General features: G+C 41.4%; 2 protein-coding genes across 4 annotated transcripts in view; both read right to left on the bottom strand.

Annotated features, from left to right (window-relative positions):
* The window catches only part of ntng1a (netrin g1a), a 132236-nt gene extending 129264 nt beyond the window's left edge, over positions 1-2972 (bottom strand). For 2 of the 3 annotated variants that reach the window (XM_080865753.1, XM_080865752.1), the window contains exon 1: positions 2839-2972. The gene's annotated coding sequence lies outside the window, so the exon portion shown is untranslated. Of the gene's footprint in view, positions 1-287; positions 1011-2838 lie in introns of those variants that run through there. The other variant, XM_080865751.1, reaches the window with a different exon arrangement.
* Positions 2973-12434: 9462 nt separating this feature from the next.
* On the bottom strand, positions 12435-17930 carry prmt6 (protein arginine methyltransferase 6). Its single transcript, XM_080864313.1, has one exon. The coding sequence runs from the start codon at positions 16930-16932 to the stop codon at positions 15877-15879; it is 1056 nt and encodes a 351-aa protein (XP_080720439.1). The 5' UTR covers positions 16933-17930; the 3' UTR covers positions 12435-15876.
* Positions 17931-21330: the final 3400 nt, after the last annotated feature.

Here is a 21330-nt window from a genome sequence, read left to right as displayed (position 1 = left end):
TCTAAAAAATGACCTGAGGAAATTGTGTCATGTTTTTGGATGAATTCAAGGGCACCTTATTTCTACATGTTAACACGTCTTCTTTGCTTTAAACTTTGTCAAGCTGTCCAGAAACCAAAGCCCAACAGCTGCCTGCCCCATCCTTAGCTGTTTATTGCTGGAGATAAATGCATATAAACCAGACTCACCAACTTCCAGCAATGTTAGAATTTATTAACCGGAGTGTAAAAATTATTCCTCAACGCACAAAAGAAAAAGTAAACTTCACAAGCAAATGGAAAACTCACATTTCTTTGAGTGCCTCTCTGGGAGTCCCGCTGCTCTTTAACGCCGCTCAACAAGTTCAGAGCAGCAGAATGAACATGAACGAAGAATGAAGCTCTTTAAGACGCGCTCCTTAACGGGAACGTGATGAGTACGCACGTCAGTCTCCGAGGAATCGCTGCGCGCACCATCTCTCGCTCTTGTTTCAATCAAGAGGAGGATTTTCCTCCCACTTCAAAACAAATGACTGATCACCGTCCTGAGGGCTCGGTCAGCACCGCGCCTGCTGGAAACGCGGGGGATCTCTGAGCAAGACTCCGGTGCCAAAGTGTCCATCATCCTCTTTTCTGGTGTCATTCCATCACGGTGTCAAACCTGAAGCACAATGATGTCCACGGAAAAGGGAACCCCCCACCCCATCCCATACACACAAACGCACACACACGCAGTACCGCGAAAGAAACTTTGACCTGCTGGCGCGCTTTCCTCCTCTCTGCGATCTGCTTCCTATATTTCCAAAGACTGCTGAGAGCGGATCTCTGCGCGGATCCCGTCCCCACTCTCCCCTTTCTCTCCTTCTCCCTGGCTATGAATAGGTTTCAGCCACTCAACAGGGACATGAATCACAGACAATTAGTCTCGGCTGCTGAGAATATCCGCTCGCATCAACGCATCTTCTCCTGGCCGTTTCCCCAGCAAGGCGCAGCACCAACCGCACAGACGGAGATGACGGGGAAGATAATGCGTTCCGAGGCTCTATTAGATGAGACGCACACTCAGCGTGTTTCCCCCCCCCCCACACACGCATACCTATGGTTTTTCTCCACACCCCTCCAGCCCTTCTCCACTTCGACATACTCCTCCACCCCCCACCCACACCCCTTCTTCACAGACATCAACACGCACAATCCTCTTTCGGGACCCGTTAGAAACTCAGAAGGGAGGGGGATTGTCTGTAGTTGAACCTTGTTTGGTTGAGTTCACACGAGTCGGCTGATCGAGTTAAATTATCCAACAAATGTGGGCGTGAATATAGTCTCAAAGGAATGATTGCATCCGGGCAAAATAGAGGGGGGGATCATACTCTTGGTGATTACTACTTAACAGCCATCCGAGCATGTGAGAGGAAAAAAATAGAAGAAAAAAACAATATTTGTGCTTTTGATTTCACATGCAAAGCCATTGTGAAGTGTGAACGTGTTGAAATGCCAGGATCTTATTTATAATTAGATTTATTAGCTATAGTTCTAGTAAAGCGAATTTAATGTGTGTTGTAACTATTCAAAATGGTGCGTAATTGCTCCAAAATCCCTCTGACGCAAATAAAAACAGTGGTACCATACGTTCACTGGTCCCGCCTCGTTAAACGGGCTGTTTTAATTCCAAATACGTGTAAATTGGGACAGATTAGCATAATATAACCAAGACTGAAAAAAAATGGAAATGAACAAATAAGGGCGAAGGCTCCACTGAAAGTGTCTATTTTAAAATTTTAAAACTCAGTTACTGTGGGTGAATACGTCCGTGGGATTACTTAGATATAAATAATACAAAAATCTGTTTATCAGAGTTTAACATTCGAAGTTTAACACCTGTGGGTGAAGAAGCAACGTTGTTTATATTAATTTAAGGATCTCATAACCTACTTTTTAAAAAAAATTATAATAATAATTATTATTATTTAGTTAGCGCCCAGTGTGTTCTGTATTATCACCCCTTAACACAAGGAGCAAGAGAAGACGGGATGTTAAGGAGTCAGGTCATGACACTTGGCGCGCAGGTTAACCTCACAGTAGCTTGACAGCCTTACAGTTGAACGAGTGTCTACAGTCTATCTAGTCTCTAAAGGCCAAGACAGGCCCCTAGTCACCCCCTACCCGAAACCAACCTGTGTTAAGGCTGGTGATGTTCAAGGATGTGGTTAAAAGGAAAGAACAGACACACAGACTTCATAGAAAACGTTCGTTGGGCTTTTTTCTTCTTTTTTAAAATATCGATCAAAGAGCCTGAGAGAAAAAAAAAGTATTTGATGACAAGTGTCTGCCAAGCGTTATTGTAATTTTTAGTTTGACTTTAAAGTGGGAATATCGGCACGCAGCAGTGCTGATTCGTTTCGAGTTAGACGTGGAAATGCTTCCTGCTTTGGTTCTGTGCACCTACAGCGCATCCACGTGTCCTTTAAACAACGTATACAAGTGATTTGGAGCAAGATTTTAAGATAAATCTTTCTGTTCAAAGAAAGTGTGAAACAGCACTTTCTTAGTAGGACAGCGGCATTCAGGCTACACCTGATCTCATACTGGATGTACCACAGAAAAGGTACCGCTTTTTATTAGAGCATCTCTCCGCACGGGAGAGTGTGGTGCCGAATGAAAGCACAGCAAAGAGAACCTGAAAGGTAAAAAAAAAAAAATAGCATGTGATCTCAAAATAGTCGCCTTACTTTCTCTTATCACGACGCACCTTTTGGTTGCCCACTTGGCGCGCGTCGTAGCGAAGCTTCAAAAGTTTATGCGCCCCTCCATCCAGCTGGACATCAATTAAAGAAATAAATCGGCTGCCTGAGCCTCTCACCTTGGGCTTCGGTGGTTCATTCCGTCGGTAGCAGCCGGTAATGTAGCCTGTTGCAGACAAATAAATCCGCTTTAAAACGGGACATCTTAGCACGGCGCGAGAACGGCACACTCCGCGACCCGCTTGTCTCTGCCGCTCCCGGGGAATGGAGAGGAGCTCCCTGCACCGACGCAACGTCACTTAGACCTGGACACACAGGTGGAGATTTTTCCAGGAGAAAATCCCACAAAGTAATTGTATCTTTAAATCGTTTGGTTATTAAAAAAAAGAAAAAGAAAGAAAGAAAGATTTAAAAAAAAAAAAAAGGAGAGACACTGAGATACCTCGAGTGGCCCCTTAAAAAAAGAAAGAAAAAAAAAGAAGATCCTCGGAGACGGCAGAGTGGCCAGACCCACTGCTCTCAGACACAATGAGGTGGTGAGGCTTTGACAACTGGCTTTCACCTGAAGTTTAATTCTACTGAGTGCAACCATGAACAGAAATATACATATTCTTTAATTTTTAATTTTCTTTTAAATTTTTTTTTTTTTTTTTTACAATTATATGGCTTTAAGTAGGAAATGCACTGTCTAAATATGTGACAGCATTAAAACTTTGGAAACAGGAGCATCGCTACTGAGTGGGAAAAGAAAAAAGCTCTATGGAAAAACGGCTGGCAGTAATTCTGTTAGTCTTCATTTCGAGCAGCTGCTTCCAGAGAGGTGTTTTGTTTGCTTAAAGTCACGTTGTTAAAAGTCAAAGGTGTACCGTCTGAGTAGACAAACATGTAAAACTTATACTGCTATGCAAAGAGCTGGAACAATGGATTATATAAGCTGTGAATGACAACATATTGCAACACTAGAGGGGTTAAGCAAGTCAATCAACTGATAAATCAAACAGAAGCATGCCGTGAAACAACTTTTGCCTGATTTGTTTTTTTTACTTTTCAAATTGGAGAATATTACATTATTTGCTCACTTGTCTTGCATCTTTAGCAGTTACAGCTGAGGGAGTGGGCTTCCAAGGCAGCATATGAGTCAGAAACAGAGTTTTCAAGGCTAGAAATCTCAACAATAAGTCAGTTGAGTCACTAATCAATAAACCCTATCAAATCCAGTACTCTAACATGGCCCACGAAACATTTTGTTTCATGGGACCGTTCCAGTGTCAATTAATTCATCTCTCACTTTACTCGTGTCACTGTGGAAAGGTTAAGGATACAGTGTTGACCATCTGAGCTGAGAAGACAGCTCTTCATGCAGCTGCCTCTCTCTTTTTCCCTCTCTTCTGTGAGCCCAAGGGCAACTTGCCTGACATGAACCTCTTTTTCTAATTCACTCAGCGACAAGAAAGAGGAGAGCGCAGAGGAAAGCTACCAAAGAGCACATTAAATTCCCACTTATTGACTCAATACAAAGACACCATATAAAATGTGGACTCACAATACATTTCTGAAGCTCATCTACAGACTGTTAAGCCCTATTCTGTCTTTTATTCAAGGCCTAAAAACACTAAGCTCACGCAGACTGGGTTTGAACAGGGATTCTGTAAATGAAGCCATTCGCCAATAAAAGGCTAAAGTACAGTTGTGGTCAAAAGTTTACATACACTTGTAAAGAATATAATATAATGGCTCTACCGAGTGTCCCGTTATTTCTAAAACTCTGATTTTTCTCTGATAGAGTGATTGGAACAGATACTTCTTTGTCACAAAAAACATTCATGAAGTTTGGTTCTTTTATGACTTTATTATGGGTTAACAGAAAAAAGTGATCACATTTGCTGGGTCAAAAATATACATACAGCAACATGAATTAGCAATTTTGGTGACTTACAAAGTTGTCAGTGAACTGAGCTTCATAGCATGGCCTCTTAACTTCTTGTGAGTGATTATGAGTGACTACAGCTGCTGACTTCTCTTAGGCCAGTTAAATAGGGCTCATTGGATACAAACGCCCACAAACGCTACAATGGGAAAGTCAAAGGAGCTTAGCATGGATCTGAAAAAGCGAATTATTAACTTGAACAAGTCAGGAAAGTCACTTGGGGCCATTTCAAAGCAGCTGCATGTCCCAAGAGCAACAGTGCAAACAATTGTTTGTAAGTATAAAGTGCATGGCACTGTTTCGTCACTGCCAAGATCAGGAAGAAAACGCAAGCTATCACCTGCTGCTGAGAGAAAATTGGTCAGGAGGGTGAAGAGTCAACCAAGAATCACCAAAAAGCAGATCTGCCAAGAATTAGAAGCTGCTGGAACACAGGTGTTATTGTCCACAGTCATACGTGTTTTGCATCTCCATGGACTGAGAGGCTGCCGTGCAAGAAGGAAGCCCTAGTTCCAAAAGCGGCACCTTAAGGTTCGACTGAAGTTTGCTGCTGATCACATGGACAAAGATAAGACCTTCTGGAGGAAAGTTCTGTGGTCAGACGAAACAAAAATCGAGCTTTTTGGCCACAATGCCCAGCGATATGTTTGGAGGAGAAAAGGTGAGGCCTTTAACCCCAAGAACACCATGCCTACAATCAAGCATGGTGGTGGGAGTATTATGCTGTGGGGCTGTTTTGCTGCCAATGGAACTGGTGCTTTACAGAGAGTAAATGGGACAATGAAGAAGGAGGATTACCTTCACATTCTTCAACATAACCTAAAATCATCAGCACGAAGGTTGGGTCTTGGGCACAGTTGGGTGTTCCAACAGGACAATGATCCCAAACACACATCAAAAGTGGTAAAGGAATGGCTAAGTCAGGCTAGAATAAGGGTTTTAGAATGGCCTTCCCAAAGTCCTGACTTAAACCCCATTGAAAACATGTGGACAATGCTGAAGAAACAAGTCCATGTCAGAAAGCCATCAAATTTAACTGAACTGCACTAATTCTGTCAAGAGGAGTGGTCAAAGATTCAACCAGAAGCTTGTGGATGGCTACCAAAAGCGCCTAATTGAAGTGAAAATGGCTAAGGGACATGTAACCAAATATTAGCACTGCTGTATGTATATTTTTGACCCAGCAGATGTGATCACTTTTTTCTGTTAACCCATAATAAAGTCATAAAAGAACCAAACTTCATGAATGTTTTTTGTGACAAAGAAGTATCTGTTCCAATCACTCTATCAGAGAAAAATTAGAGTTTTAGAAATAACGGGACACTCGGTAGAGCCATTATATTATATTCTTTACAAGTGTATGTAAACTTTTGACCACAACTGTAGCTGAATACTAAGAGATAACCCCGTGTATGTTAACATGTTAAGGTAAGGCTGTGACGAACAAGACGCACTAAAGGTCAGCAAGGGAAATGAAAGGAGGGTGTGTTTGAATGTGGAGGAGTATTATTATTCAAGGACAAAATGACCATGTGCCATCAAATCCATCAGTGGGTTCAATAGATGGCTCTTTACTTAAGAGACCAATAATCACGAGGCCCACTCTTCCAGTATCTCACCACTTCACTTATGTGCTGTTAAGTTTTGTTTTCCTTTTCCTCTTCTTCTTCTTCATGATGGTTATTAGTAAATTGATGAGTTACGCTGTTTTTGCACATCCCTGTCTGGCGGATGCCAGGGACGGATGTATTGAATTTTTTGCACCTGTTGAATGGACGGTAATGTTGCCGGTATCCAGAAGAGTCTGTCCGTTAGTCAATGGGGTGGAAGGAGGAGAGGAAGGCAGGTTATTAATACAGGAATAGTGCAAGTAATAGTAAAAGTTAAAGAGAGGGCATGCTAGGGCAGAAAGTAAACCAAAGGGTTAAATAATCAGTAACCCAGAAGCACAAGGAGATCACAGAGGGTATGCACAGGGAGGCCAAACAGAAACATAACAATGCAGCTGACAAACAGTCTGACAAGGACAAAGAGGAAGAAGGGACTATTTAAACACACTGGGCAGGTTGGGAGCACAAAAGAGGGGGGAATGAGACACAGGTGCAATGAAATTACACACAGGTGAAAACAATCAGGATAATCACACAGCAGCAAGTAAAACTAACACAAGATGTGAAAGAAATCACACCTTCAAAGTAAAACAGGAAACAAACCAAATGCAAATGGTTAACACAGAAGCAAAAAGACTTGCGCTACATATGACAGAGACAGTGGAACAATGCTAACAGATGAGACAGAGCAGACACATAAAACTGCAACTAATAAAAACAAGACTAAAAATTAATTTAGAATACAAAATCTTCAAAATGACACAAACCAGTCAAATTGTGTCAGAAAGATAGTGGCAGAAGTATTCTGAACATGAACAAGAATGAAAACATCTTACACACTTTTCTGCAATTCATACTTACAGACACTGAAAGTGCTGTCGTAGATTGTGCCACTGACAAATACATGAGGCGCTACAATGTTTTTAAATGCAATAACGGCAGTGGGTAAAGTACCAAAGCTGATTAATGTTTAACTCAACACAACACTGTTGCATTGCTTTAAATATCACAAATCTCCACATTCCTTCAGAGTTGTGTGGAGACTGGGTGAGTTCATATTGTTTGGTTATAAAACATTCAAAAAGTTGAGGAAGGAAATTTAGGGAATCTCATTTTAATCACTATTATTCAAGTTTTAATCACCTTTTAGTGATGACAGGGAGTCATAGCTTGCTATGTAAAGCATCTATGTGTCTCTTTGGAGGTGAGACAGTGAGTAAGTGTCAGGACCAACACAGGGCTCACGTCACCGGGTGGGATGCGTTTGGAAAAGACTGAATCAGGTCAGCCTCACCACTATTATGCACCTGCTCCATTCGGACTTTGTGTCAAACGTTTATCGTGCTCCTTTCAGTCGGGCACTAACCCTCCGCTCCAATCTGCTGCCTGCAGACCTCTGCTGCTTATCCAATCCTGCACGGTGTCCTAAACCCATAACCCAACTCACCCAAATTGAAATATCATATTAAGTTATAAAACAATACCTGAGAAGAATTACAGAAAAGCATAATCCAAAAAGTGCATGATTGAAAACTGATTAGTGGGGAACAAGAGGGGGAGGAGGATGTGGCCACACAGTTTGGTGGATTTGTACTTTGCTCACAGGCAAAGAGCCGCCTGCCTCGGGCTGATTGTGAATCAGGGCCATCCCGTTCAGATTTATGTGCCCCTGCGAGTGATTTGGGATTTACTTTCTTAACAGGCGCCATCCAGATCTGTCCTTGTTGTGCGGTGTGTGTCCGTCCATGAAGTCATGCCTCAGTGCCTACAGCTGGATGCTTTTCTGATAGGCAGTCGCTTTCTCTGCTGAGATTTGCAGCTCAGGGGCAGAATAAATACTGTTTCTCATTTAAATAAGTCTACGGTTTTATTACTGTTGAGGAAAAAAATATGTGGACGTGGAACAGCACAGTTATTTTGGGGTTTAGCAGTAGGCACATGGGTCAACGACCCCAGAAAAATGTGGCAGGGGATCAATCACATTACCGACTACAGAAGCAATAACCAGGCAACATCTAGGACTGATGCCTCACTGGCTGAGGATCTAAACCGTTTCTTCGCCCGCTTTGAGACGACCAAGCCCTCAGCTGCCACACCACTTCCACCCGCCCCCAGCACTGGCACACTAACACTTAGGGAGCACCAAGTGAGGTGTGTTCTAAGGTCAGTGAATCCCAGGAAGGCGGCAGGTCCTGATGGAATACATGGAAAGGTTCTCAGAGCATGTGCTGACGAACTGACCGGAGTCTTCACTAAAATCTTCAACCTTTCCTTGTCATCAAACACCGTCCCGCCCTGCCTCAAAACCTCCACCATCATCCCCATCGCCAAGAAGACAGCTGTGGCCAGCCCAAATGACTACAGGCCTGTTGCACTTACGCCTGTAGTGATGAAGTGCTTTGAGAGACTGGTCTGTCAGCACATCAGGGCCGGTCTGCCTCCCACTCTGGACCCCCACCAATTTGCCTACAGGAAAAATCGTTCCACCGAGGACGCTATCACCATAGCGCTCCACACTGCGCTGAGTCACCTGGAGCACCGAGGAAGCTATGTGAGAATGCTCTTTCTGGACTTCAGCTCAGCATTCAATCATATCATCCCAGAGATCCTGGTCCAGAAACTGTCTCACCTGGGACTCTCCACCCCCATCTGCCTCTGGATCAAGGACTTCCTGACAAATAGACCACAGTCTGTCAGACTCGGCCCCCACCGGTCCAGCACCATCACACTCAGCACCGGGTCTCCACAAGGATGTGTTTTGAGTCCCCTCCTGTTTACGCTCTACACATCCGACTGCTCCCCTACCCATCTCTCAAACACCATCATAAAGTTCGCGGATGACACCACAGTGGTTGGACTCATCTCAAGGGGGGATGAGTCGGACTACAGAGATGAGGTCAACAGACTGACTGAGTGGTGTTCAGTTAACAACCTCCAACTGAACACCACGAAAACTAAAGAACTTATCTTGGACTTCAGGAAGTGCAGAGCAGACCCGGCCCCACTTTACATTCACGGGAGCTGTGTGGAGAGGGTACACTCCATGAGGTTTCTGGGCGTGCAGATCTCTGATGACCTCTCCTGGACTGCAAATACTACAGCGGTGGTTAAAAAGGCCCAGCAGCGTCTCCACTTTCTGAGAGTGCTCAGGAGGAACAACCTGGAGGAGAGGCTGCTGGTGACATTTTACAGAGCCACCATTGAGAGCATCCTAACGTACGGCATAACAACATGGTATGCAGGGTGCTCAGCTGCGGACAGGAAAGTACTGCAGAGGGTCATCAACACAGCCCAGAAGATCACTGGCTGCTCTCTGCCCAGACTGGAGGTCACTGCAAACTCTCGGTACCTCAGCAGAGCTGGCAATATCATCAAGGACCACTCTCACCCCAGCAACCAACTGTTTGAACTATTACCGTCAGGCCGACGGTACAGGTCACATAAAACCAGGACAAACAGATTCAGGGATAGCTTCTTTCCCAGAGCTATCACCGTAGTAAATAAGCACAAAAACAATTGAACCTATTCCATACCGTCACTGTCATTATATTATGCTGCTATTCATACTGTCATTATATTAATGCTGCTATCCTGTATATATTGTACATACTATTGTTTGAGTACTTACGATTGTTTTTTTTGTACTTTTTATATTTTACATTTATATTTATTATTGAAACTTGCACCAAGGGAGTGGCACTCCAATTTCGTTGTACTCTGTACAATGACAATAAAGGCTATTCTATTCTATTCTATTCTATTCTATTCTATTCTATTCAGTTCCTGTTGCTAATGATAATGATGACAAATGGTCTGGCCTGCTGGGCCCCAGAGAAATGAAGTCCACCACTCTGAGGGCTCTTGCACCAAATTAGCTTTCGTCAATACCATGCTCCCAATTTGTCCTCACAGGATATGCTGACAGAAATATTGGTTACAGTAACCGACTGTGGGAATCGAATCCCATTGGCTTATTCACGGTGTCATTAGCATATCAGGATGAATGAGCAGCTACAATAAGATATCGTGTGCCACCAGAATCCAGCTCTGAAATACACAGTCAGTGATTTTCCACTTTTTATAGGATTAAATGTAGGATCCACGCTGAACTATAAAGACTGTTTTGATATGCATGTTAATCTGATCATTAAAAACATCAACAGGGAAAAATTACTTTCTTCCAACACTGACAATTATCTCGAATCAAACCAGATTACTTTACGCAGATTTACATTTTTCTATTTAAGTTTCAAAATGCATAATTCATACTTGTTGATCTCTCAGAGTCGCAGTGAAATGTTGAATATGGAGGTGAGCTATTGCCTAGCTTAAGATCCATCACATTTCGAATAGTATTTTATAAAGTGTGAACTGGTTTTACAGATTTCCATTGCGGGTTCTGGTGAAAAGCCTTTTTTATCAAAGTTATTCTGTACGGTTAGGTTAGGTTTCTTTCTTCAGCTGGATTGCTGTTAATACAGATGTCAAACAAAATATATTAATTTTCAGGGTAATAAGAGCATTGTAAACTGAGCTGAGTGGCTCAGATGTGAGGAACTGTACACTGTGTTCTTTCTACAGGCTGACAACTCAAGGACAAAGCCACCATATCACCATAATAACATGTAACATGAAAACCCGTTATATATAATGGGTTCATATATATATATATATATATATATATATATATATATATATATATATATATGTATATATATATATATCCTACTATGCTCTCTTCTACCTCTATATATTTTAAACTTACAATCTAGCAGGGTAGTTTTGCATGATTCACTGTTCAAAAATGTAATAATGCATCATGTGTTGGACCTTAGTGGAACCTCAGTTTATTGCCTCTCCCTTTAAGGTTACAGCTCCAAATAGGTCCATTTTTGTGCGATTGGCTGCCCCTCACAAACAGCTGGTCCGAGGGCCTGCTGAGCTCGCAACCACAACTCTGTACCTGAGGACCATCGTAAAGGATATCCTCTCTGTATGACATCAGAAAGAGGCAAAGATAGAAAAAAACAACAACTTTAGAACTTGAATTTTTAAAGCAGTCTGAAGCCTGAGATTTTGGCACTGTTAGACAGTAGAAAGGCATAATAGTTCCACTTATACAAGATGGTATACTGCATGAGTGCTCTGCATCATGAATCAATTCATGACATGTCCTCAACGGTAGTGGCTACTGGAGTCTATTAAAAAGTATTACTAGTTTGAAGGTGTTTAAATCATCAAATATTTCCAGAATTCCCTTTTTGATGATGCACTATATATGTTTTTAACTAATATCATACATTTGTTGCACTAATTACAGAGTATAAGTCTAATTGTACGTCCTTTCCCCGTCTCTTTCTACCCTCACCCCCAAACTATAGAGACATTTGAAAACTGTATATTCATAGTCTGTAGGAACACAGTTGGCTTTGACATTAATACACTGAGGGTTTCTTTGCAAACTGTAGACACAGTCAGGAAAGATTCAATAAAGGACCATTTGCTGACAACAGTCAGAGTTTGTTAAAAGGCAGATAGAGGAAACACAATTTTCATCTAATTTTATGGAGAGATGAAATCAAAAATAGACTTGCAAGTTTCAGTGTCGGCGGCATCATAGCACGACACAGGACAGCTCTTTGGCATGAACTGGGAGAGTTTTGGCAACAGAGGAAAGAAGGAACTGAAGCTGCTGGAGAATGCCAAAAAGCTCAGACTGGGTGTTAGAACACGACCTGGGGCATAGAGGCCGGCCAAATCAGCTTTGGAAAAGCTACAAAACAAGAATGAGGATATCTTGCTTGAATCATACAGAAAGATTAGCTGTGATAAATTGTTGTTGATCACAGATGTTTTCTGTCCAACTTAAAGAGGCTCGAGCCAATCCAATTGCAGGGTTGGGAGAAAATCCCAAAATTTCTAATCTGTGTGCCAAACTATTAAATTTGGCTTCTAATAGAGCCAGTGAGTTAATAAAATATATTTCTGGTCTTTTTTGAATCCATATGTAAAAGGCTGTGAGCGTTCTTACAGTTTTGTGTTGGGACATTTTGTTTAAAGCAGTACATTTCAATATTATGACCTCACTGTTTGAACTCTGCACAGTGATTCAACATGGTTTAAGTCTTTTAGATTAAAATAAAGACAGAATTTTTATACTGTGAAATTTTATTATTACAAGAAATAAATCTGTACTAGATTCCTGCATTTTCATTTGCTCATCTTTACAGTGAATAACTGTATCCTGCATTTTAGTAGTACTGATGATTTTGCTACAAAAGTAAACATTTTCATTTCAACACAAATAATTTTGAATACACAGTAATATAATGCTATACGCTAATAACATCACATTTATAGTTAGATAAAATTAAATCTAAAGATGGCTTCATGTTGTGATTCCAGTTCAGCAAGTCCCACTCTGTCCTGTCTCCGTCTCACTCACCAGACCTCCAGTGAACAATGAGTCTTGAAATCTGTTAGATTAAGCACATTGTCTATTGATTGGCTCCTAAATTGCTGTGCGATGCAACCCAAATAATCCCATTTCGAGTTTCAACACTTGTTTCTAATGGTTTCCAAATCATTTCAGGCAGGAATGGATCACAATTAGTTTAGCATTTAGCAGCCGAGAGTGGCCGTGCATGCAAGAGTGCGATTCTGGGCTTAACGGCGGCTGCCTGCGCTGCATTTGACATTTCTATTCTCTGGACACCCTCCTTTGTTCTGCCTCAGGGCTTTTTTTTCAGCTACCTGTGGAAGTCAAGAAGAGAGTGAGTCTCTGTGGGTGTGCATTAGGACAGGTGCAAAAGAAGAATTAAATTTGTGTGGAAAGTGTATGGACACAAATGTAGTTTTTGTGCTGCAAAACCACTCACAAAGACCCACCCAGCTCGCTACCTGTGGTAGAACACAGCCCGTCACAGTGGAAACCCCATCTGACATTTGACTACAATGACCTGATGTGGTCATAACTAAGCCCGCATTTTCTGAAACCAATTTAAGTATAAAATATTACATTTTATACTTAAAATTCTATAAATTAACAGAATCAGATTAGGCTGAATTTTAATTTAAAGAGACTATACAAGACAACAAAGTGTACAAACTTGAGATAGTATCCATCCATCCATCTTCTTGAACAATTCTTTTAAAAATTGCACCACTGCCCATCGCATTTCACCGTGTTTTGTTTCTGATTGCAAACAACCCTTTTGTGACCCTTTTATAGCAGTAATATAAAAGTTTGCCAGTAAAGCAAATGACTGATAAAAGAGCTTAACCAGGTTTGGCCCAGCTCCTATCCACAGACATCAATTTACAACTACAGTATAAAAACTATTTCTTTGCCTGGTTCTGCTTGTAAAGCACATTTGGCAGTAAATACAAATATTAATTCTAATTCTGGATATCTATTTATTAAAGTGCCGTTGCACACTTCATCTTTAGACTTTAACTGACACGGCTTGTTTTTATAAAGCTCGTACATCTAACTGACCATAAGCTCAGTATGTTACCTTAGTTACATTTCAAGCTGCTCATATCAGTAACTGGATATTATAAATGATGTTTCTGCATCTGCTTCTCCTTTTGTAAAACACACTAAGCAGTCGATTGGAGAAATGATTGAATGTCAGTAAGTTGTCAGACAGAAGATTTTTCCATTGTTATAAAACTGCATATAAGTTTGGCCCAAAATGGGTTGCAAAGAAGAACTGCATATAGCAATATATACAAGATATTAAAATATAAATACAAAAGGACAGCAGGTATTTAGCTACAGCGATTCGGCCTTTTCACTTCTTTTTGAATTGATACACAATGGGATTGATTTGCAGACACTACAGCTCATGATTAATTTTACATACGCTCATTAGACAATGGGTAATGTTTGTATTGATGATGCAGAAACACATGAATGCCAGGTGATAATAGGGCCTGAAAGAACAATCATCAGTGAACACTGTCAGGAATCTGTATTTAACTGTTGCATCAGAGAGGCTGCATGCTCTTACTCCACAAGCTTTGGCTTTAAGTCTTTACAAAAGGTTTAATCAACACATTGTCTCTGATTCAAAGCACCTACAGAAACAGCAGCTCGCCTTTCCAATAATGAGTAGGTGTCATTCCTGCTCCTTGGGCACAGAACCTCTGCCTGTGTCCACTGGTGTCTGGCATGGAGCAGTCTGCATTCATTTGGGAACTTTGGGATATGGATGCAACATGTCCCAGCATCTCCTGTAGAGTTCTGATCGGATGGGGATACGGGAGGTTTAAAAGTCAAGCCAATGCTTTGGGGTCTTTGTCGTGTCTCGCGAGGAGGTATTTTTTCTCTTTAGCACAGCAGCGGGGCACTTTGTTCTGCTGAAGGGAGCTACCCCATTCTGGAGTGTCGTTGCTAAGAACTGCCGTTGTTCAGCAGTGTTAAGGTGAGTGGTGTGTGTCGTGATTGAATGCAATAAAGTTTTTGAAAAAGGACTGAGACCCACAAATTAAGAACAAATGAATCTTTTCTCTAAATCTGATTCTGGCCCACTAATCAAAGTTTTGCATTATACCTGAAAACAAGCACTGCAAACTCCGACATAAACAGATGACTTTTTTCTTTCTTCAGTCAATAAATAAGTTACTTTTTGAAACTCCTGCCTGGTAAAGTTTATAAAACTATCATTTCAAACTGTTCAAAAACAGGTATACTGGCAAGATATCTTGTGCTTTTTTATGTAGAATGCTTTAGTAGAATTATAAGTTTTTATTAGGCTGGTGTTTTCTATCAACAGATGACAGTGCAGCCTAGTTTTAAACCAAAATAATGAGCCAATTTGGTACTTCATTAAAAAGTAACTGAACAGCAGCCAAAGTCATGTAGGATGCAGCCTCCTGCCTGACTGCAGCTAGTCCAAGTCAATATATTGGTCTGATGCTCATTTGAATGCAGAATTTTGATGAGATTCCACACAATATAAATGGCCGAGTTTATCAGAATATCAGATGCCTGCAGCATGGTGTTGAATTTAACATTTTATAAACCTGCCTCAGAGCGACTGATTACAAGCAGCTACAAATTCACCTCAAACTCTTCTTTTAGCCAGACTTTCTGAAGGTTTCTTCCTAGTACACACTGATGTATCAAAACTTTTAAATCATCTTAAACATATTGATAAACAACTAATTTTTGAAGGTGTTTTCTACTAAGACAAGAAAAACAAGACATTTGAAGATGTGGGCATAAACAGGCTGTTTTCCTTTTGTATTTCAGGGGCTATTTCATGAATGATTCAATCAATTAATGAATTGTAAAAGAACTAATCAAACATACAAAATTAAAACCCAAACACTAAATAAAGAAAATGTGCTTTTACTTTTTAGACATGCACATGCACAAAAAGGTTAAATTCCTTGGCCAATCTTTATTCTGTGTCTTAATCTGCAGCTGTCCATTCATTTGCTGGGGAGGCCTACTGTGATATTATATTTTTGCCAATATATTATAAAGTGACACCACTGCCTCATTTTCCCAGGAATTTTAAGATCCATGGATAACCATGACACAATAAGAGGACTCGGGCATACAGGTGTGACACATGGTGAATGAAGTGCATTTTGGTGTTGATGGCACGCTATGGCTGAGCCTCAGAGCTCCAATCAGGGATGGAAAAAGTCTTGGACTGTCGCTTCTGCTCTCCTATAGAGTAGTCCACGTGGATACATATATGCCTGGCGTTTTCCTCTGAGGGATACATTCTAACTTCTCCAGTAATCGGTGTGTCCTGCACCACTTCCACCGGAGCGTCCAGGTACAGCACCGCTTGCTTCCAGTGTGTCTCTGGTTTGCACGGAGACGTGGAGAGAACGAGGGGAGCCGTGCTATCCGGGCACGGGAAAGTCACCGTGAAATAAACACAGAATGCGTTCACTGCCGACGAGCCGAACGACTCGCACCTGAACTGGCCCTTCACGGACCGCAGCTCCTCCGGGGTGACCGAGTGCAGGTCGAGCTCGGCGAAGCGGGCCGGGTGGGAGAGTACATCCTCGCAGGTCACAGAGCTAACAGTGATGTCTGAGTTCATGATACATTTCCGGGCGAAGCCGGACATGCAGGACATGTCCACTCCATACTGGTCTTTGACTGTGTACCAGAAGTGCAGGCGGTCCTCCACCACCGGGTCAATAACAGGTGTGATGTAGAGTTCGGCTTTGCTCGGCAGAATGATGCCGCCCGGCTTCAGCCACTTGTCGCGTGCATAGAGGACCGAGTTGAGCATGGACTCGTGCAGAAGGGCATAACCCATCCACTCGCTCACTATCACGTCCACGGTCTCCGGCAGGTCCACCGTCTCCACTGTTCCTCGAATGACTTCAATTCTGTCCTCCATGTTGTTGTGTTTGACTGTTATCTGGGCTTGCTCCGCTATTGAGCAGGCCTCCACGGCGTACACCTTTTTAGCTCCAGCCTGAGCACAGAAGATGCTCAAAACGCCGGTTCCTGCCCCGACGTCCAGAACAACTTTACCCCGAACTGACTCACTGTTCTTCAGTATCGCCGTCCGGTACGTGTTGGTTCGGACGTGGTCTGCTATCATTTCCTCGTGGATAGTCACATCGGAATAGCTGTCAAAATAAAGCCTATCCTGTCGGATTTCGTCCAGTTTTCTCTTTTTAACAACACGCGACATCTTCTCTGCCGTGTTGTGCTGTAGCCTAGCCGTGTTTTGTCTCGCTATTTCCGCCTTAAACAATCTGGGACTTGTAGTTTCGCCTGGCACGTCACAACGAAGGGCTCAAGCAAATCAGACTACAATTCCCACAAGCAAACCTCGGCCATGCCGTGTTGCCTTCGCTGTCAGGTGAAAGGTGGTACACGTGAGCTTCTAAAAACTAAAGTGTCGGAGAGAGAAACAGCGCCTTCTGCACTGTCATATCTGCACGCGTTAGTGATATTTCCATGGCACTGACTAGTATAATAATTATGAGGGTTATCAACATTTTAACCATGTGCAACATACAATTAACTGCTTCATTTTGACTGTATGATTATTTCTGGAGAAAATGTTAGTTTTTCCTTTCTTATAAAGGACAAGATAAAGACATAAGGAATAACTCCAGTCCAGGTGATACCTGACAGTGGATACTTATATAGATGTTGCAGTTTTTTGATAAAACTATTTACTGTGTCAGTTAAAACGTTACTGTTTGGATTATGAAAATGCTTCGATACAGTAAAAGTAACAGTAGTATGACTGTAATACTACATTTCAAATGAAAAAAATGCTGCTGATTTCAGTACAACTAATAGTTTAGTTAGATGTATTTGCAGGAGGAGGACGGAGCACTACTGGATGATTTTGTGGAGCGGTCTGGAAGAACTCCTCTGTTTCTTAAAACCAGAGAGATGTTGATCGAGTTGAGAAGGAAGAGGACGGCTACATGCTGAGCTAGGATGTTGATGTGGTGGTGGAGTACAAATACCTGGTTGTCTGCACAGCAGGCTGAACTGAGAGATCAACATACAAGAAGAGGATGGGCAGATTCTCTTTTTTACTAAAGAAGATGGAATACTTCAGTGTGTTTGCAGTTAAATGTTAAACGTTTTCTAGTGGTCATTTGTGAGTGCAGTGTGCTTTGCTGGGTCTGCTGGGGGAGCAGCAGTGTGTTGTGACACCAACAGACTGAATAAAATGAAGGCTGGCTCTGTGATTGGCTGCAGACGGGACACATGTGAAGTTTTGGTGAAGAGAAAGTCACTGAACAAACTGTTATGCATCATGAATAATCCTGACCACCCTCTATACCACTTACCGGACAGGTAGTGGAGCACCTTCTCAAAAAGACTGATTCAGCTCAGCTGTACAAGAACAGAAAGAGGAAATCTTTCATACCAAATACTATATTTTGCTAAACTATTATGTATCTAGTAGAAAGGCCTCTGCCACATATTATTATTATTTCATCATCATTTCAACAGCTGTGACAAAAGAGCCTCCTAAATATGGGATGATAAAGTATTTATCATCTCATCACCATCATCATCACATAAATCATGTGACAAATGACTAGCATTATTCAACACATCATTTGACCGTGCTGTATCAATCTGGACTCTCATGTTCCTGAAACAAAAGTGTAAAATTCTTATAATTTATTTTACACTTTGTCAAATTAAGGGTAGCTTTATTTTGGTACCATCATCATCATGGTGCCTCGGTCAGGATTACAGCAGATAAGTCCTCCTCAGTCTGTTCAGAAATCCTACAAAGGGGTTTGCTTGATGGCAAGCCCCCTTATGATACAGTGGTTTCAGTTAGTATAAGCCACCACATGTTTTCAGTCATAACATAGATGGTTGTTTGTAATTATTAATTACAAGCATTTCTGTTCAGGAAGCTGAAGTCATGTGAAGCCTAGCAATAACCTAATAATTTGGGCTTACCGATACACAAACTACTTTTATGTGTATCAGGCTGTGTAGCTTTAAGGTTAGAGAGACCATATAAACACAGTACGCCGCAAGACGTCTAAGAAGCATGATAACATTCTTTAGGTAGCTTCTTCTCGTCATATTGCCTTTGCAGGGTTTTACAATCAAAGCAATAAATTGCTGGCAGCATTTCACTGTTTATAATTAGTACAGAGCCTAATCTTCTATAGCACATCTACAGTGTCTGCAGAATACAGCGTGGCCATTACCACTTCAGAGCCTTCCCCAAAGTTATGGCAGGCAGAGTATACCTGCTTTTGGCTGAGCTCTTCTCTCTTCTAGACAGTCCTGTGGGACCCTCTCCACTCTGTTTCAGAGATCTTTGGCAAAAAGATGCTGGACAAATGAGCAGGAGCTGTATCCCATTTCACAAAGATGAAAAGCAAGAGAAGGAAGCTGTGGTTTGTGCACAGCAAGATGTCGGGTAGTTTGTTGTTTTCAAGACAGCACATTGTAATGCAGGAATGGGGAAATAATAGCATCGCAACATAAGAAAAAAATACATTATATGGGAATTTGTGTGTGCATGCGTGTGGGTAGATCGGTGGGTGTTTGTGCGTGCAGGCACATTTAAAAGCTTCTTCTAAATTTATATCCAGTGCTGTTTTTAAAGCACAGATGCTCATGGGGAAATGTGTGCATTTAATTATTCAATCTTTTCAAAAGTATATGAAGAATAAATCAAGGAAAGGATTCTACATTAAATTATATGTTTGCAGCTTATATCAAGGGGAAGTAAGACCCATCTTTGGAGTAAACACTGATTTTATATTCAGAGCTGCAGTTCGTCTTCGTGGGTGCCTTTATGATAAATCACAAACAAAATTAACACTAAATATTTACTTGTAGTGTAAGCCTTAACTAATCCAACTATAGAGGCTGGCCTCCCACATCTGACTGGTCAGATTCAAAGTTGGACGAGGCGCAAAGGAGGAATGGCAGTAAACAATAGGATAGATTACTGGACTGTGAAATACAGACTGAAGCATTCAGACTGTGATTCTACATACTTGGCAGGCAAGTTTGCATGCGTTGTCGCCAGTAGACAGAACAGACAGACAAGCAGCTGCTGGATGTGTTCTGCTCTCAAGCTTTAGGTAGAAGCACTGCCAGGTCCAGACACAGCCAACACCTAGCGCCCAAGGAAATGGCTACCGTGGTTTACCTTTATCCTTAAAGTAAGTGTCTATATTGTGCAGGATGTATTCAGGCCCACAGAAGTTTGTTGCCGTCTCAGTATTTGGGTCACAAATGGTAAGGTCGTACTGTGACTGTGTTAGAGCCACCTTGTAAGATCATACACTGTGAGAAACCACATTAATATGTCTTTTTTTTTCCCATCCAGTTTCTGTATTAAGAATATATATGCTTTTTCCATTTCTTTTGCCTACTGCTCTGCTTACTAGTATGTATGTTTTGGGCCTGCAAAAGCATTTAGTTTTAATGAGAAAAAAATAAATACATTTTGATTTACATTTTTTAAACAATCAAATGACACCATATTAAGTAAAGGTAAATCTGGTTAGGAGTCATTTGTATCGGCCAACAAATTGTTTTAATTACAAGCAGGCTTGTTATGTCTTTCATCTATGGTGTGATCATATCCACGGAAGAAAAATCAAAAACTTGAACTGATTTAACTTCTTCCTCACCCTTTAAAGTTATCTCTGGACCTCTACACTGAGATGATTTTTAGATTCTTCCATGCAAGTCCCACTCCATCCCCTTGTGTTGGTGCCTTCTTGATGCATGCTAGATCACCTCCATTGTGTCAAAACAGGGAAAATTGAACGTGAATGTTGGGGAAGCAGACCAAGTTGGAAAAGACAAATCTGGGAAGTAGGGTGGGTGGTGAGCAACAATTATGTTGGTATGCCTGCTGCCTTTTGAATGTGCTGTGTGCAAGCATGCATTTGCACACTGGCATGAGCAGCAGTTTGGCTATTTCTGTTGAATGTTCTCCCTCAGATGCCACAGAGCATTACACTGTAAAACTGACAGTCTGAACTTTACATTCCCAGTGCAAAGACCTTGTGAATGTACAAAGAAATGACCAGCATACTCCTGGTTGCTTGGTGACAATGTGTAATATAATGCCACCTCCATTATTATTAATACTAGCAAACACCAGGACTGTGGCGCTTTTTCAGCTTCTTTATCCTGTATTTAGTGGTGATATGATAAAAATTCCTTCACTGATACGAATTTTGGTGACTGCGAAGTTATGTACGCACAATGTGGGATGAGCATGACAAGTGAAATAAATACTAATGGAAAATGTAACATCGCATTCACAGGAAGATGAGAAATATGAAAATCAGAAGAATTCAGATTTATAATAAATCTTCTTTCAAAACAGATAAATGTTAATAATCATGGAGCCTTCAGCTCCACATACAACTGTGTATGGGGAGCAATAAAAGGAGATCCACTAAGACTGAGAGGAGGAGAGAAACTAGTATTACTGTAAAAAACATCAATATTCAACAACCTATGACTTTCATGCTGAACTGACAGGAATGAAGAGTTCAGATAATGTATAGGCTATATTAAGAAATACAAATTTGCAAACACATAGACATACACAGGCCAGTCC

Source organism: Rhamphochromis sp. 'chilingali' (assembly GCF_963969265.1).
Source record: "Rhamphochromis sp. 'chilingali' genome assembly, chromosome: 18".
In the NCBI taxonomy this organism is placed as follows: Eukaryota; Metazoa; Chordata; class Actinopteri; order Cichliformes; family Cichlidae; genus Rhamphochromis; species Rhamphochromis sp. 'chilingali'.
This window is presented reverse-complemented; position numbering and strand designations above follow the sequence as displayed.